The sequence below is a fragment of the Chelonoidis abingdonii genome, chromosome 16, assembly GCF_003597395.2.
Source record: "Chelonoidis abingdonii isolate Lonesome George chromosome 16, CheloAbing_2.0, whole genome shotgun sequence".
Taxonomy (NCBI): domain Eukaryota; kingdom Metazoa; phylum Chordata; order Testudines; family Testudinidae; genus Chelonoidis; species Chelonoidis abingdonii.
Window position 1 is genome coordinate 7451280 of NC_133784.1, and position 18315 is coordinate 7469594.

The 18315-nt window shown below is 53.3% G+C and overlaps 1 protein-coding gene across 1 annotated transcript in view; it reads left to right on the forward strand.

Moving 5' to 3' along the window:
* The window catches only part of CNNM1 (cyclin and CBS domain divalent metal cation transport mediator 1), a 64252-nt gene that overhangs the window by 31578 nt on the left and 14359 nt on the right, over nucleotides 1-18315 (forward strand). Inside the window, exons 2-6 of the mRNA XM_032764126.2 lie at nucleotides 5489-5632; nucleotides 6387-6527; nucleotides 7390-7559; nucleotides 8887-8986; nucleotides 9505-9552. Coding sequence (XP_032620017.1) covers nucleotides 5489-5632; nucleotides 6387-6527; nucleotides 7390-7559; nucleotides 8887-8986; nucleotides 9505-9552 — 603 coding nt within the window. The remainder of the gene's footprint in view (nucleotides 1-5488; nucleotides 5633-6386; nucleotides 6528-7389; nucleotides 7560-8886; nucleotides 8987-9504; nucleotides 9553-18315) is intronic.

Below are 18315 nucleotides of genomic sequence, written 5' to 3' on the forward strand. Positions count from 1 at the left end.
GCCCACCTGGATGCAGGGAGACTGGGATGTGCTGTTATTGTGAGAGGCCAGGCCTGAGGCCCTGAGAGTTTCCTGTGCTGTGTTCAACTCTCAATAAACCCTCCTGTTTTATGCTGGCTGAGAGTCACTCTGGTCTAGAGAACAGGGCTGCATCAGCCCCTTTGGGGGTGAAGAGGCCCAGGGGGTCCAGAGTGCGTGGACTCCCAGAGGGTGCCCACGGCAGAGACAGACGTGCTAAGGTTCAGAGAGGTGCGGCTCCAGGAGGTGGAGGGGCCTGACCCCAGAGAGAGAGTGGACCCTCGAGAAGGGCTGTCTCACTGAAAGGGGCACCCCCCACGGACCGCACAGGGCCAAGTGTGGGCACGATCTGTGAGTCCGTGACAGGCCACAGTGGCTTTCAGGCAGCAAAGAGCTAAAGGTATAAGAGCAAATCAATGTTTCAAACTTATCAGAAGCAGGAATCCTACAAAGAACCAGTGCAGCTGCTGGATCACTGGGGCCGCTAAACGGAGCAATGAGGGAAGACAAAGACATTGCTGGGACTTGGAATAATTTCTTTGCAGGAATCTTCATCACAGGGGAAATTCCATCCCCAGGCTGCTCTTTCATAAAAACGAAGATGAGATTCTTTCAGAGACTGAGATGTCAGAAGAACCAGGAGGTCCTTGAAAAAGCACTAGGTCCCCAGGCCAAAATGGTCCATCCAAAGGTTCTGAAGGAGCCAGAGTATGAAGTGGCTAAACTGCTAACTAAAAGCGGCCCCTGTTCCAGTGGTTGGAGGGTAGCTAATGTTGAGACTGTATTTAAAAAAAGGCTCTAGGGCCAGTCCAAGGAGTTGCAGACTCCTAACCCTTAGATGTGTAGCTCACAGAAGCAATCATTAAAAACAGAATAATAAAACACCTACAAGATTGTGCTACAACAGGGTTTGACAGTCCAGTTTCTGCCAAGGGAAACTGCCTCTCATTAATCTGTTACAATTCTCTGATCAGGTCAGCAGAGTTGTGGATAAGGAAGAACCACCTGACATAACGTACTTGGATTTTCAAAAGGCCTTTAACAAGGTCCTGCACAACAGGCTATCCAAGAAGCTAAGTCCTCATGGGGTGTGAGGGAAAGTATTGTCCTGGTTAAGAAACTGGCTAGGAGACAGCTAACAAAGTGTAGGAGTAGATGGTCTCTTCACCCTGGCAAAAGGTGAATAGAGGGGGCATCAGGGTTCCATACTGTGTCATTTAATATATTTATTAATGATCTAAATAAGGGGGTGAGCAGCGAGGCAGCAGCATTTCCAGATGACACACAGTTACTCAGGTCAGTCAAATCCAGAGAAAAGTGTGAGGAACTTCAGAGGACCTGACCAAGTTAAGGGAAAGGGAAAACACAAAGGCAAATGAAGTTCAGCATTGATAAATGCAAGTAATGCATTTATTGGAGAGAAAAATGTAAACTACTCTTACACCTTACAGGGTTCTAAATTAGCTGTATCAATTCAGGAAAGGGACCAGGATGTCACTGCAGACAACAGAATGGAGAGCTCTGCATAGGTGTGAGCAGAAAAGCTAAAGAGATGCTATGGGGCATAAAGAATTAGGAAAGGGAAAGACAGAAAATACTATAATGTCTTTTAATTATTGGTGCAGCCTGAGCCAGATGCTATGTGCAGGGCCGGTCACTCATCTCAAAACATGTACTGCAAAATTAGAGGGGATTCAGAGAAAGGCAACAAAAGTTATTAGGGCCCTTAGAAAGGCGATGAATAAAATAATGAGTGTTACAGAGAAGATAGATTCTGTGTGTCTGATAATACAAGAACAAGGAGCCAGTCAGTGTAGTTAACAGATTAATAGCAAATTCAAACCTGATCAAAGGAAACATTTTTTCACATAATGTGTGATTAGTCCATGGAACTTGCTGCCATGTAAAGTCATTGAGGTCACAAACTTAGCAAGATTAAAACAAGATTATACCTTTATATGGATCATAAGAATAATCACCGTGATAGAGTTACTGCTAACCCACTTTGGAAGGGATATTAAGTCTTGTGCTCCAGGGCTTAAGACAATCTCTTAACTATTAGCTCTCAGGAGGCGAGCTAATGCGGTGGGGCGAGTAGGGAAATGATCCCTAATGTGAAGTTTCTTGCACCTTCATCTAGGGCTTCTGGTTCTGGCCACTCTCCGAGACAGGATGCGGGACTGGCTGGACCTTAGGTCTAACATAGCTGGCAGTTCCTGTGATTCTCTCCATCTCTCTCTTTCCTTTGGTTTGGAGCTGGTGGGTTTCCTAGCTCAGTGTCCATTGGAGAGGGGAGTTGTCAATGCTCAGTCCCCACTCTAGACAGTCTGTCCCAAGCTCCTACTTCACCGAGAGTGAATATTCTCTCATTCCTCTGCTTCGAGAGCAGCTGAACATCACTGAACCTAGATCTCCTCCAGGAGGGCACTGGGGCTTTCTTCCATACGCAGCCCTCTCGCCCCACCCATTTGAGGAAGAAGCAGTAAAAGAAGCACAGAGCCTTAACAAATCTGTCTAGATTTCTTTCCCAGGAAGCATGGATTCTGGCAGTTCTTTTCCCCTCCCCTCTTATTAGGGAGACAAGGGGGTGGCTGTAGGGCACAAGGGACTTAACGTGTGCAGTCGGATGGGGTGCCAGCCATCCCCAGCTGGGTCAGAATGCTGCCTAATAGGGGCATTTCCAAAATACTTGGCTCTGCCGTTCAGCCTGCAGTCTGTGCTGGGCAGTCTCTCCCCGAGCCAGGTAACACCGCATTGCTTTCCGTTGGGGTGCAGGGGAGCCTATTCCCCCTTGGAAGTGCTTTGTTGTTTGCTTGTGCTGTCATCTTGTGCACACAGCAGAGATGCGGGAGCCTTTACTTGGTCTGAGGGCGAGAGCAGTAAGAGAGTTATGGGTGGAGCAGGGCTGGGCAGCCTTGTAAGTCTCAAGGCTGAGCACATTAGAGTCTCAATGTGACTAGAGAACTGCCCACTCTCCTGCAGCTCCCTAGTGAGTTACACAGGCTCTGTCTATGGCCAGCACTGGTGCAGCTTGCGCCTACCCGCAGGTGCTCATGGGATTCAGCTTTTTCCAGGGAACCAGGTTCAGTCAGACTTGAGGCTTCAGTTTGCCAGTGGGTCACTGTGGGGTGACCTAACCCACTCCCTACCCAAGAGGGCTATGCTCCAAGCCAGGCTCAGGATTGAGACCCAGGCCCCTGGCATCCTCACCACTGTTCAGAAGCATCAGCAGATTCCTGCCATCTGGCCAATAGTAGAGAAGGGCCCTGCAGGAGGGTCTCTTTCGCCCATTGAAAGCAGGGGGTAGGAAGGGTTCCTGGGTACCTTAAACAGGCACCTTTCTCCTTCAGGCCAGGTGTGACTTCTCAGGTTTCTCTTTGTAGCTGCCTGGCCTGTTCTTTCCACGGAAGCTTAACTCAAAGGCTCTGGCAAGAAGGAAGGCGAACCAATTCCCCTGACATTGCAGCCCAAGCAAGCCCAGAACCCCTGGCTTCAGAGCAGCCTGACCACCGGCCCAGGAGGCACAGCCTCCACTGAAAGCCTTTCCCTCAGGCTTGGCTAATGCCTTTGCCTTCTCACACCCTGTGATGGTGTTCTAGCCCCACTCTGAACCTTAGAGTCCAAAATAATGGGGTACCAACATGAATTCCTCTAAGCTTAATTACCAGCTTAGATCTGATAGCTGCCACCACCCAAAAGTATAGTGTTTGGGGGCACTCTGGTCCCCCAAAAAACCTTCCCTGGGGACCCCATGACCCAAATTGCTTGAGTCTCACAACAAAGGAGAATAAACCATTTCCCTTCCCCCTCCTTTCTTCCTCCCAGATCTTTCCCGCCCTGGGTACACTAGGAGATCACCGTGATTCAAACTCCTTGAATCACAACACAGAGAGGAATGTCCCTTCCCCCCACTTCTTTTTTTCCCTTCTCCCACCAGTTCCCTGGTGGGTACAGACTCCGTTTCTTAGAGCCTTACCAAGGGGAAAAAATCAATCAGGTCTTTAAAAAAGAAGGCTTTTAATAAAAGAAAGAAAAAATAAGAATTCTCTGTAAATTCAAGATGGAATATTACAGGGTCTTTCAGCTTATAACCACTGGGAATACCCTCCCACGCTAAGTATACAAATACAAATTAGAATCCTTCAGCAAAATACACGTTTGCAAATACAGAAAACAATCAAAAGACTAAAACCGCCTTCCTACTTAATACTCACTATTCTGAACATATAAAAGAGCCTGTAGGTAGGTCTGGTCACTCTCAGATCCCAGAGAGAACACACACAAAGACTTCCCTCCACCGAGATTTGAAAGTATCTTGTCTCCTGATTGGTCCTCTGGTCAGGTGGTGTTTGTTAACCCTTTACAGGTGAAAGAGACATTAACCCTTAACTCTCTGTTTATGACACACCCCATGAAGGGATTTAACCCCTTCGCTCCCAGCTGGGCAAGTGTTGGCACAATCGGTCACAGGTATAAAGCAAATCCAAGTGACAGTCAGACTTTGCAGCAAGAGAGTGGAGTCTCCTCGTCATCCCTATATCCTGTGTGGCATGGGTCATCACTGCACCTGCCTGTGACCAGAGGGGCCCCTGAGCGCACTACTGAGCACTAAGGAACCCAGACCAACGTTGCAAGAGCATTCACCCCGGGAACCCAACGGGCGCCACGGAGGGGTTGGTTACTCAGAGGTGCTGAGCACATGCAGGAGCTGCCAGTGGACGCTCAGCATCTCTGAAGATCAGTTCCCAGTATCTCAAGTGGGGCACTCAGAACAGCTTCTTTTGAAAACTTGGGCCCTAAAGTTGGAGCAAGTTACCCAGAGTAGGAGTGAGGACGAGACTCCCACAACTTTTGCAAGAAATCAGCCCACTGGTGCCGGGGGCCAGTGCAAGGGCCAGGAGAGTCTGATGCTCGGCATGTTGTGTCTGAATCATGTCTGGTTTCACTGGGTGCTTTTTCCCTCATCCTCATCCTCTGCCTCCTGCTAGTTTTCTTAGATGGGGACTCCAAGGCAGGACACTGCCACAGTTCTTGTTTGGTATTTGTCCTGCTTCCAAGGCCCACTCCAAGCTGCGCCTCCCACCCAGCTCCAGGCTGGTGCTCAGACTGGGGGGAGCTCTGGGTCAGGTTCTATACCAGCCCAGATCACCCAGCTACGACAGTGCTGTGCTCTCCTGCTGCCTTTCTGCAACCCTCGTGCAGAAGGTCAGAGGTATCACCTCACAGCCTGCTGGCAAAGAGCTCACTTGTGTTCTAGCCTGGAGCACCCAGCAGCTGCTGTGAAGCTGCTCTCCCTGCCCAGAAATTTCCTGAGGAGCCCATCTGGCAGGCCTAGGAAGGGACAATTTGATCCCTCAGCCCCATCAGCCTAGGGAGTCTCCCTGCTGAGGCCTTGGTGGAGAAAGATGCCGCCCAGAAGCCCCTCTCAGCTGCTGGGGGATTCCATTCCTGCTCTGTTCCCTTTCGACAGGTAAATCGCACCTGGCCATCGTGCAGCGGGTGAACAACGAAGGGGAAGGAGACCCGTTCTATGAGGTGATGGGGATCGTCACGCTGGAGGATGTCATTGAAGAGATCATAAAGTCCGAGATCCTGGATGAGACAGACCTTTACAGTCAGTGTCACAGACCAGATCCTGTGATGAGGGTAGCCAGGATAGGGCCTAGCTAGCTAGATTAGACAGACAGCTTGCTCAGCTTGCCCAGATAAACAGTCAGCCTAAGCAGCCAGGAATTAATTTCCTGAGGAGGGAAGTATATCCGTCCTGCGCCACCACTCCCCAGTGGGCCCTGCATGTCCTCTACAGCACAGAGCATGTGTCATGAAAATACCAAGCATAGCCCGAGACCCATCCTTGCCCTCCTGTGATTCTGGCACCTCTGGCACCTGCAGACACTATGTGCAAGGTGCAGTCACACTGCATGTCACAGGCCCCTCTGCCTGGCGTGGTCCCTCGGCTGTAGAAGGAGGGAGTGATGTAAGTGCTGACTGACTCGGCCCGGTGCTTTCAGTGCACAGACTTGCAGGTATCAAGGAGGGTGGATCTGGCTGGAGAACTGTCTCCTCAGGACGGGGTCTTTTAGAAGTGGACTAACCAAGGCACTAGAAAACAGCCTGAAGGGAACAATCCAGCCCTGGCAGCTGGGCGGCGGGGATGGACTGGAGGGGACCGAACAGGCTGGCCCCTGTGGGTCTGGAGACAGCAGCTCGGCTCCAATCTCAGCTGCTCAGACGCCATGGGGACGAGCACAGTGTAAACATCTCAGGTCTCAGCTACACCGATGTAATTCGAGGTTCAGTTGCGTTCCAAGCTAACCTTAAGCAGTATTGTCCTAGGCATGTAACCTTGCCATTCTCCACCCCTACAGCAGACAACCGAAAGAAGGAGAGGGCACTGCACCAAGGCAGGAAGCCACACGACTTCTCCATCTTCAGGCTCTCAGACAGCGAGATGAAGGTGAAGATCTCCCCTCAGTTGCTGCTGGCCGTGCACCGCTTCATGGCATCAGGTACCAGCGGCCCCCTCGTGCCTCGTGGACGGACGCCCAACGCCCCTGAGCACAAGCGCCCTAGGGGCTCTCAGGATCCTCCCCACAGTATTGCCAGCGCTCCACAACCAGGGGCTTGTGCGCCGCTGTCTCGTGGATTTCATCCGCTTCCTTCCCCCCAAGCAGGGGTTCCCCTTTCACCTCCTTCTTGGGGACTCGGACCCATGGGGGCCACAGACTCCCCACCTCTGGGGGGTTGGATCTGGCTCCTAGTCCTGGCCCAAGGCACCATGGGGGGACACTGTGCTGTGGAAGGCCCCATCACCTGAGTGAGATGCCAAACCAAGGCCCCCCTCTCTCCTGTCCCTGGTCATCATGGAGCACTCACAGGGAAAAATTAGGGAGTGCTCTGCACCCACTGGCAGCCAAGCCCCTCCCCCAACCCCACTTCCTCCTCCTCCGCCTACCTTCAAACAGCTGTTTGACTGCTCTTGGGGTGGGGGGGAGGAGGAGCAGGAGCGCGGCGCACTCAGGGGAGAAGGCAGGGCCAGGGTGGGAATTTGGGGAAGGAGTTGGACTAGGAGCGGGGGAGGGGGGGAATGAGGTGGGAGGGGTGGAGTCAGAGCGGGGCCAGGGGCAGAGGGCAGGTTGAGCACCCACCGGCGGGAGCAGAAGTTGGCGCCTATGCTGGTCATCTGCCTGGGTGAAGTTACGATCCCCAAGTTCTTTGCCAGCAGCATCAGGGGAAACGGGAGCATCCCGGCCTGCGTCTCCTGACTGGGCGGAGTGAGCACACAGGACCTGCACAGCCCTGCCCTGCTGGGATCTCGCACGCGTAAAGGGCCTTGGGATACGTGGAGTCCATGTCCTCTCTTCCCCCTAGAAATCGAACCCTTCAAATCTCCCTGCCTCTCAGAGAAGATCCTGCTGAGGCTCCTCAAACACCCCAACGTCATCCAGGAGCTGAAGTACGATCATAAGAACAAGCGGGCCGTGGAACACTATCTCTACCAGCGCAACCGGCCAGTGGACTACTTCATCCTCATCCTGCAGGTGCGTCTGGGGCACGGGCCCCCGCAGGGTTCTTCCCCACGTCAGGCAGCCCAAGGCTGAACCCCACAGGGGCTGTTCCTCCGTGGCTTTCACCTGGCTGGGCCAGACCAGGTTGTTCAAAGGGAAGAGCCTTGAGATGTCACAGCCCAGGGTGGGTCCAAGGTGGTGACTCCAGCGAGGGCTGGCCAGAGATGCCGTGCAGTGCAGTGCAGTGCAGTGAGCATGGAGCTAGGAGCCGCTACTCCGAAGTGCTCACTGCCAGCTCTGACAGGCTTGCAGCATGGTGTTTAACCTCCAGGCCTTGGTTCCCCTGTCTGTGAAATGGGCCTGCAAGTTCCCCAGCTCCCAGATGGGTGTGAGTATGAAGAAGTGAGTGCTGGCAAAGTACCTGGAGGACAGAGTGTGAGCTCTCCTTGCTCAGCCGTAATCATCTGGTGGATGTTTCTCATTCCCTAAGGGGACCGTGCTGCTCAGTAGGTGACACAGCTAGAAAGAGCCCAGGGGCTAAAAATTCAGGGATCCTCACTGATCCTGAGTGTCTAATAATCTTACTGCCGTTCAGCCAGGCCGCCTGCAGGGCAAGTGCTGAGGATGCTTCCCCACACTCTCCCTAACAGCTCTGCCAGCACGAGGGTGACCAGACAGCAAGTGTGAAAAATCGGGACGGGGGTGGGGGGTAATAGGAGCCTATATAAGAAAAAGACCCAAAAATCAGGACTGTCCCTATAAAATCGGGATATCTGGTCACCCTAGTCAGTGCCCCTCAATCCTGACCCACAGCCCCCCCCATCGCTCCAGGCCTGGACTCCCCCCACCACACACACACAGCTCCTCAGTCCTGACCTGCAGCCCAACCCCCCTGCCCCTATCACTCCAGGCCTGGGCTCCCCCACCACATGCACCCAGCTCCCCACAGGTCCTCAGTCCCGACCTACAGCCCCCTGTCCCGTCACTCCAGGCCTGGGCTCTCCCCACCACAAGCACCCCTTCTCCCCACAGTCCCCTCCCCATCACTCCAGGCCTGGGCTCCCCCCCTCCACACACATCCAGCTCCCCACAGGTCCTCAGTCCTGACCTGCAGCCCAGACCCCCTGCCCCCGTCACTCCAGGCCTGGGATTCCCACGGGCACAGCCCCCCACGCCCATCAGAGCTGACCTGGGTTTATGCTGTGGACACAGAACCAGTTGCAGCCTTGAGGACATTTTAGCCTTTGTTGTTTTTAAGCTGTGCTCTGACCCCTTGGCCTGCAGGACCCACCCAGCCCTGCGAGGGGTGGGGGAACAGAGCGAAGTGGGGGCGACACTGAGCACAGTTACCTCCTTGCAGGGCAAAGTGGAAGTGGAGATTGGCAGGGAAGGGCTGCGGTTTGAGAATGGAGCGTTCACCTACTATGGCGTCCCAGCCATCATGGCTGTCATCTGCTCAGGTAAAGCCAGCGCGGGCCAGTCCTCAGCCTGGAGGGGCCACTAGAGAACAGGCTGCAGAGAGTAACCGTGCCCTGGCTCTGGGAGATGGTGGATGAGCAAACGGCCTGGGACAGCAGAGGTTGGGGGCAGGGGAGCAGGGTGCTGTGTCTGTTCACTAGGGAGCTGCTCCCCTGGCCCCACAGCCAAGCATGGGGCTTCCCTCGCTGGCTGGGAAGAGCAGGAGCTCGCACCCTGCATGGGAGCTGGCCATGTGCACGCTGACCTTACAGCCGTGCAGACAGAGAGCCCCTGGGCCTGTCTGCATGGGGGGTGCAGGAGCTGGGCAGCAGGCGAGCCCCTTCCAGTGAGCAGACGCAGGCCATGCCAGGGTGTGGGGGGAGGCCCTGAGGCAAAGGGAGCACTACTCGGGTGCTGGCATGGCCTCTCCCACCCCGGTTCCCGTGGGAACACCTCTCCTCCCTGGGGTGGCGTGGGATTGGCTCCTGGGCAATTCACTCTTTCCCAACTGTGATTTCAGATAACCATGTGAGGAAAGTGAGCAGCCTGGCTGGATCCTCCTTCCTGTGTAGGTATCTGCCACACCCGCCCCCTGCCACCAAGTGGTGCTTGTGTGCATGGCCCAAGCAGTGTCCCCACAACGGGCAAGCAGCAAACCCCTGGGCTCACTCGTCACCGGTGCCCTGGCAAGGCTGGTGTGAGCCATCTGCTAGCAGAGTCTGGCTTGGCGCACATCCTCGTCACCACAAACCAAACCAAGCCGATCTCTCATCCCAGCATCGGAGGGGGGCCCAAACTGAGGAAGAAGAGCAGAGGTGGCTGGGGCTGGGGGGCAGCGAGGTGGCTAATGGAGGGAAAGCCACTGTTCTGAGCTGCTCCAGCTCTGCTGTGGCCCAGCACCCGACTCACTTTAGCTCCTTTTCTACAGGTATTTCAAGCCTAGCTTTTCCTAAAGAAAGTGAATTGGAAGTGAGCCTGGGCCCAGAGCTTCAGGGGACGGGGAGGACAGGGTGGGGTAAATGGGCCAGGGGCCTTAAAAATTGAGAGTAGAGGTCAAAAGAATTTGAGACATGTTCAAAACAGCAGGGAACGTGCATGTGCAGCCCCAGCTGTTTCTTCTCACCCTTTCTCTGAATGGAATGAGACGTATCCCCCTCCCGCCCGCCCTCACGCACAATTAACCCAGTTTTAAGCATTAGAAAAAAACAATTTTAATGTAAAATGGGTGAGACACCCCAGTCTACGCCATGAGCCATGCCCAAGTGAGCACTGGTGGGATAGGGGCACTGTTAGATGAGCAAGGGCGCAAGGCCAAGAGTTGCATTACAGCTCCTAACGCACCAGGCATGGCTTATGGCTGTTAGGTCAGGTGGAGAAATAATTATTTATTGTGGGATTTTTTAAGTGTTTTTACACAAATGTCATATGAACGTTTGTTTTACATAAAAAAAGCTCCTGACAATTTGTTTTTTTAAAACCATTGTTGGTAAAAGTTCCTGGTAACAATTTTCTGTTTTTCAAACCCCAAAACTTTTACCGAAAATGGAGAAATTTTTATCAAAAAATGTTTTGTTGATGTTGTCAGAGAACTGGAGAAATTCTACCAGAACTAAGGCTTTTGTGGAAAAGTTTCATTTTGGTCAAAAAGCCATATTTTGTCCCCTCAAACATAGTTTAAACAAAAAAAAAATTGTGCAGCTCTAATTGGCCTACTTCCACATCGAGGCCTCAACCCTCCGCGCACACATACGTTAGCGTCTGCAGGATAGGAGCCTGTCTCTGGCCATCCACAGGGGCACTGTGGGAATGATGCTAGAGTACCAAGTGTGCAGGCATTTTGTGCTACCTTTGGGCAGAAATCTCCCCTGCTCGGCCCAGGTAGGACCTTTTGGGCGAGTTTGAAATCCCTTGTTGCCAGGCTATCTGGTTGGGCAGAGGAGCTGTTTTTCACACTTTAAAGAGCTGTTCCTGCCCTACCCTGGGCTTAACTTTGAACATTTGGAAATGCTGCAGGGCCCGATCCTGGAGCTTTGCCATTGGCTTCTATAGCAGCTGGGGCAGGACTTTACTGAGCACATGCAGTGGGCCATAGTATTATCTGTGCGACAGAAGCACCTGGAGCACCAGTGCAGAACAAGGCTGCTGGGTGCTGCACAGACAAGGCAGTCTCAGCCCCAGAGAACTTACCACGTAAGGCTTCAGTCATGTAGCGGGTAGACCTGGCACCCGCACAGAGCTCCATGCAGCTCCAGGGCACTGCCCAAACAGACAGTGACACGATGCAGCAGGGGGACAAGGCAAACAAACAGGAGGGAGAAAACAGCAGTGAAGACAATGAGGTTTTGTATAATCCGTTTAGGCCTCGGTTCACCACTTTTCGGCTGTACCGAATGTGGGTCCCACACAGACGTGGGCTCATGTGTGAACAAAGGCCAGTCTGAAACGGCACAGATGGTTCAATTTACCTAGCAGCTGCTCAGGTGAACATGTGCATGCTGTTAAAGCAATGCAGTCAAGTTAGGAAAACCTAGAACCGCCCCCCCAACACACACACACATTCCCTGCCTGCAGTTACTGACCAGCTCCGGCTACGCACCGGTCTACACTGGGAAGTTACATCTTCACAGCTCCGTCTCTCAGGAGTGTGAAAGGTCCACACCCCTAAATACACAGCTGTTGTGACTTAATGCCCAGTGCAGACAGCACTACGTCGCTTGAAGAAGTCTTCTGTAAGCCTGGCTACTGCCTCTTGGGGAGATGGATTACCTGCACCAGCAGGAGAACCCCTCCCATTGGCACAGGTCATGTCTACACTGCCGCTGGAGCAGTTTAAGTATAGACATACCCTTAGTCAGACTAGAAGAATTTTCAGCATCTAATTAGCATGATCCTGTTATTAATGATTACTCCCCATCCAGCTTCTTGGCTGTGTACTGAGATGCCCCCGTCCTGCTGATTTTATAATCTGAGCCGCTGATCCTCAATCCTGTTCTGACAACTAAAGCCCTGGGCTGAGCCCAGTGGGGCCCATGGAAAGCTGCCTATGTGGGCCCAGTTGTGGGGTCAAAGCCCAAATTAGTACCTGACCGCAGCTGGGAGGGGCAGATGGGGGAAGAGAGAGTACTCATGGTGGGAAGTGGTGAACTATTCTCAGGTAGGCTAGACTATTGGGAGTTTGTTAGGCTCAGGTATTTCTTACTGGATACTCTGACTTTAATTTAAAAAGCAGTGATGCTTGTGTTGATTTAAATCCTCTCCTTGGCTGATCATCAGGCGTTCTCCCACCTTTCACTGCTTTCTGTCCCACATTCCACTAGAACGGTGAAATAAATAGCTAAATCTCACTTTGCGACTCTCCAGCATTGGCTTAAAGCTTCAGTCCTGCAAGCACTCAGGCACACACACTCCCGTGAGTGGGATGCACAACCCCATGCATGGGTTGGCAGGGTTGGGGCCCAAGGCTGTTATGTTTGGGCTGCAAACCCTGCAGGGAGGGGGAAATCATGAGATTATTTCTAAGGCACCTAAATCCACCTGATTGCCTTTCCAACTCCTCCCAGGTGTGCACCATCCATCATGCATGTGCTCTTAGCGCCACCTGGTGACCATCGCAGGGGCTGTGCATGGTTCAGCTGTAAATGCATGGTGGCTACTTATTGACTGCAGGATTTCCCTTTTCCCATGAATGTGAACCTGAAGTTGTGCAATGAGACATTTATTCTCATGTGACCACACAGGGGGGAAGTCTATCCCAAGGGCACGTTCCACTTACACACCACTCACATCCAGAACGATAGGGCTTATGGGGGATTGGCCAGGCCTTGAATTTCACCCACAGGACATTTACTTTGATCATTCACGCTCTTCCTTTTTTCCCCCACTTTAAGAGTAATCCAGTGAAAAAACACATGTGATCTTATTGTTACTATCAGAAATTTAAATAGTTACTGATTATTAAACCTTCGTTATATTGCTACTGTGCAGCCATGTAGCCCTTATTACAGAGCACCAGAGATGAGTATGAGGCATTAGAGGTGATAGTCCCTACCCTGACCAGACGGGCTGAGTTACATCTGATATAACAGGCAGATGGAGAGGAGAGGGCTCACAGAGCAGGGTATTGGTCAGAGCAGGAGTCAGTAGCCAGGAATTGGAATCAGAGATCAGGACTCAGGGTCAGAGCTTGGAGCAAAGCAAGACTGGGAACACAGACACAAGAGCTATCACAGCCATGGGGGAAATGCTTCCAGCAGCCACAGATCACTGCTGCTGGGCTTAAAACCAGTCCCCAGCTCCCCCTCTCACCAAGCAGGCAGCCGTGCTCGTTAGCTTGCCCAACAGCTGGCCCCCATTCCCAACAGGTGGTGTCACATGGACACTTGAGGTGGGTGGTTTTGAACATGCTGCATTGTTTTAGTGGGTTGTGCAATCATTGATTTTTGACAGGTTTGTCATGCCAATGGTGAGGTGAGTGGGGTTACAGCTGTAAGAAGTGGGGGGTGGGAGGAGAGGCAGCCAGGTGGCAAATTTTCCAGCTTTTTCTCTTCAAGGCATTTTACAAACATTCATCAGCCACAGTAGAATGAGAAATCAGATCGTTCCTACAGCAACATTAACATGGCCCCTTGCATGTGTGTATAAAGACAGACCTGTCCGTGGAGCGAGAGAGTGTGGTATAGTGGTTGGAACAGGGGTCTGGGAGTCAGGATGCCTGAGTTCTATTAGTGGTTTGGGGAAAGGAGTGTGATATAGTGGTGAGAACCAGGGGGCTGGGAGTCAGGACACCTGGGTTGGAGGCCTGACTCTGGGAGCAGTGCTGCCTAGCAGTTAGAGCAGGGAATAAGGAGTCAGAAGACACCTACTGCCTTGTTAGTAACCTTAAGTAAATCACTTACGTTCTTTGTGCCTGTTTCCCTGCGTAAGGCTGCTGTAGTGACCAGTTAGTCAGCGTTTCTGAACAGCTGCGAGCCCGAGGTTAAAAGCCAAGCGTGGCTAGTAGTGGACCAGTAATGCCTGACACACAAATCAGCTCCATGCAGTTATTGACCAGCTGCAAGAGGTTGCGCCTGGGGCCTTGAACCTTGCTGATCAGTAGCCAACAGGAAACGCTGGCTTGGGAATTGCCATGGAATAAGAACTGTAAAGAAAAGGTGAAGTGATTTCCTTTCTCTGCGGTGATAGCTCACTTGCCCTGAATACGGCTTCCCTGCTTGATCCAGGCCAGGTTCATGCTCAGCAGGGCACAGAGTTCAAAACAACATTCAGTCCCTTGAGGAAGCAACAGCCAGCCCTGCCCACCTCTGTGCAGCCTCGGGCACAACGCTGCAGAAACAGCCTTGGCAGGGTCTGACTTTGGGCAGTTTCTGTGAGCAGCTCCATGCAGGGACCCCTGCACATATCCTCCGGTGCCCCCGCGCACAGAGCTGCCTGCAGAATCAGGTTCTGAATCCTCAAGTACTTCCTTCATTAAATCGCTCCTGATACAGGATCTGTTTTGTTTCTTCAGGGAGATGCTACCTTAGTGTAACGTTGTGTGTGCCCACAGCACGCCTCCCACCCCACATCCATGGTTCTGCCACATCAGGACATAGAGAAGGAAACCGCTTCTCTTGATACAAGTATACACTGAGCCAGATCCATGGCTGGTGTAAATTGGAGCCAGGCCATTGCAGTGAAAGTGCCTATGCTGGCTTGTGCCAGCTGGCTTCTTAGCTGACCTCTCCCTGCCATGTTTGAATGCATCAGATCTGTGACCTTAGAAAGCGACTCTCTTCTGTTCTTTGGGCCTTGTCTTCATGGGGATGTTTTGCCTGTTAACACGAATGTGGTTATCCTGGTGGAGTCGTGAACTCTTGTCCTCCCTTGGCTTCTGTGATTGTCTTCTCCCAGTTATCCTCCTGCCTCACTGATGGCCCCTTCAGCAGATCCTCTTCATCTGCTCTCCAGCTTTCTGTGGGGGCTCCATGGGGCTCTGTCTATGATCCCCTCTGCCTTATCTCTGGGTAATCTCATCCACAACACAACTTCAGTTACCACTGCTACGCTGAGGACTCACAGCCCTACCTCTGTGCTCCAGCCTTGGGTTCTCCAGACTAGTACCTTCGCCTGTCTCGGACATTTCCTCACGGATGTCTGCTCAAGCCATAAGTTCAAGTTCAACGTGGCTAAACCAAAGTCTTAACCGCCTTCCCTGCTACCTCTTTTCTTGATCACTGTTGCCAACACAACTATCCTGCCAGGCCCATACCTGGGTGTCGGAGCTCTCCCTAGGTCCTCACACCAGGCTATGTCTACATCTCGTAGATCTAAGATACAGCCTTTCCCATCCATCCATACAGTTAAAACTTTCACCATCTTGCGTATCAGTTACTGCAACATCCTTCTCTCTGGTCTTGACAAATGCAATCTTGCCCCGCTCAGATCCATTCGGTGTGCTACTCAAAAGCTGGTTCTCCTAGCCCGCAGCTCTGACCACATCACCCTCTCTGCATCCCATCACTGGCTCGCTCCTCTCTGTGCATTAGACATCAGCTGCTTGTCTTCACTTTCAAGGTCTTTTGTGGCCTCTCCCCACCCTATCTAACATCTCTCCTTCACTGCTGAGAATCGACCCCTGCCTCCCATCAGCCCATGATGCCAGCCCCCAGCTCCCCTGTGCTTTCACCCAGGCTGTCCCTCACCTGTGAGAGGGGCTCCCTGCAAACATCCACAAAGCCACCTCATTGGCCTCCTGCAAACTCTCCTTTGCTGGGATGCCTACACAAATCTTGACAAGGGTTAGATGCTGAGACCAGTCCTGTCTCATTGGTTCCTCGTACGTCTCTGTCTTCCTGCAGCCAGCTGTTGTCTCAGACTTGGATTGAGAGCTCCGGGCAGCAGGGATTATCCTTTTGTTCTGTGTTTTTGCAGCACCTAGCATTGTGAGGGCCTGGGCCATGCCTGGGGTGCTTAGGCACTAGGGTAATATAAGGGCTTGTCTAAACCACACAAATTTTAGCAACAAGTCACTGAAGTCAGTGTGTGTGTCACAGAGTCCCCGGGCGATGTTCTGGAACTGCTCCCCACAAAGCCAGTCAGGACTTTGGGGAGCCTCCTCTCCCTTGGAGCAGACTTGTTCAAGGCAAGAAGCTCACACAGCTTCATCTCCTGGATCTCTCCTTGGAGCATTCAGCATATGCCCCTCCATGCACTTCCCACAGCGAGCCCACCCAGGCGGGGTCCTGGGGAAGCCACAGGGCCCTGCACCCCCACTTTGCAGTCAGACATGACTCTCAGCCAGCCAGTAAAACAGAGGTTTATCTGATGACAGGAACAGGGTCTAAAACAGAGCTTGTAGATACAGCGAACCAGACCCCTCGTCCGGGCCATTCTAGGGGGCAGTGAGCCAGACCCCCACGTCTGCCCTCAGCCAGCTCCAGACTAACAACCCCCTCCAGCCCCTCCTCTCTGCTCAGCTCCCTTCCCGGGCCAGGAGGTCACCTGACCTCTTTGTCTCCAACACCTTTAGCTGGCACCTTTGCAGGGGAGGGGCCCCGGCCATCAGTTGCTAGGAGACAGAGTGCCAGGCATTTAGGGGCACTGGACCCTTCCTCTGCAGCAATCACACACCCTTATCCCACCACCTAGATATTAAGAACTGCCTAGGGGACACTGAGGCACCAACACCGTATTCAGAGAAAACATTAAGAACATTCCTAGTTCATCACATCTCTCCCCCCTTCGAGACCGAACTGAGCCAGGTCACTTCAGCCAGTGACCTGGGGAAGTTCGAACCCACCAACGTTCCCATGGATACCCCAGCATCTCTCCCATTCCTCGGTGTGAGTTACACCAGGACAGTCCAACTTAGGTCGGGTTTGCTTGATGGCACTTGCAGGCTGCATGTGGGAAGGTTTATGCGGCTTAAACTCTTTTGCTACCCCAGTACCCCTGGGGTTCAAACTGGGACGGGGTCTTCTCCCAGCACTCTGGACTGCGATTCGGGCTCTCTTGGTTAAGAGCCCCCATCTTGGCCTTGGCCAGCTCTGGGCTTGGGCAGCCGCTCCCCACCTTGTGGCCCAGATACAACACCTCTGCCGTCCCCACCTTACACTTTCCAGCTTTTACCGTCAGTCCCACCTCCTTGAGGCAGCCCAGCCCCCTCTTCACCTGGGACACCTGTTCCTCCCAGGTCTGGCTAAAGATGCACGTTATCAGTGTCTGCCAGGGCCAAGTTCTCCATCTCCCTCTGCTTGTCTAGAATCTCCCCAGGCCTAGGCATGGGGTCGGCATCAGACACTGTGATGGCTTTAAGCTTCCGATGGCCCGCACAAAACCAGATTATCCTGTTTCCCTTGGGGACCAGCCCCACGGGTGAGGCACATCGGCTGTTGAATGGCTGGATCCCATCTAAAGCCAGCATGTCCTTGACCTCTCTCTCCAGGATCTGGGTTGCTTTCCCAGTGACTCTGAATGGGGAACACCTGATGGGGAGATTGGCTCCCACCTCAGGGAAGAGATCCCCCAGGGGGTCTTCCCCCTTCTCCTCCCAATCCTCCCTTTCCGGGTCCAGGGGTCCCCTCACTCTCCTCCCATCCAGCAGCTCAAACAGGATGAACTCTGTGGATTCCTGGGGCACCACCAGCTGCCTCCCGATTCCCCCCAGTTCTACTTCCCCTTGGAGTGCCCATTCCCGGTACAGGAATCCCTTCTCCCGCAGGACTCTGTCCCTGCAGCCTTCCCCAAGGGGTTTGCAGCGCTGTGGCCAGCAAGTTCCCTCAGCTTCTCCAAGGAGGGATCTCTCTGCCGCTCGGTCTGCGATTCAGCTGCTGGGGCAGGGAGGAGGACCTGCTCCCTCTTGCTGGCTGGGCCTGGGGTCACAGCCCCCCTGGGCCCTGTCCCTGGCAGCTCCCTCCCTGCTGTGTAATCACTTCCCAGCAGCACGTCTGGACCAGGCAAACCTGGTTGGCAGCCGATCTGCCCTGCCTGGGTGTCCCCCCGCTGAGCTGGGGTCTCAGCTCCCCCCATGCTCAGCGCTGCCCTGGCTGTCCCAGTGGGGGCAGGCAGAAAGCTCCTTGCTTTGGTCACAGCATCAGAGCCAGCGTGAGCCCCCTCTCCGGTGTGCAGGGGGGCGGGGAGCATCTCTCCCTCCCCCTCAGTCCCAGGGGGCTGATTACAGGTAGGCAGGTACCCTGAGCCCTGCAGCCCCTCCCCCCTGCCAGCCAGGTCATTTGCATTTTCACTGACCATTTGAATTCAAACCCTTGGCCCTTACAGGAGCAGGGCCTGGATCCTGTCCCAAGGGGAGACAGTCACCCCCCAACAGGACCTCCCAGCCGATATCCTAGAGAAC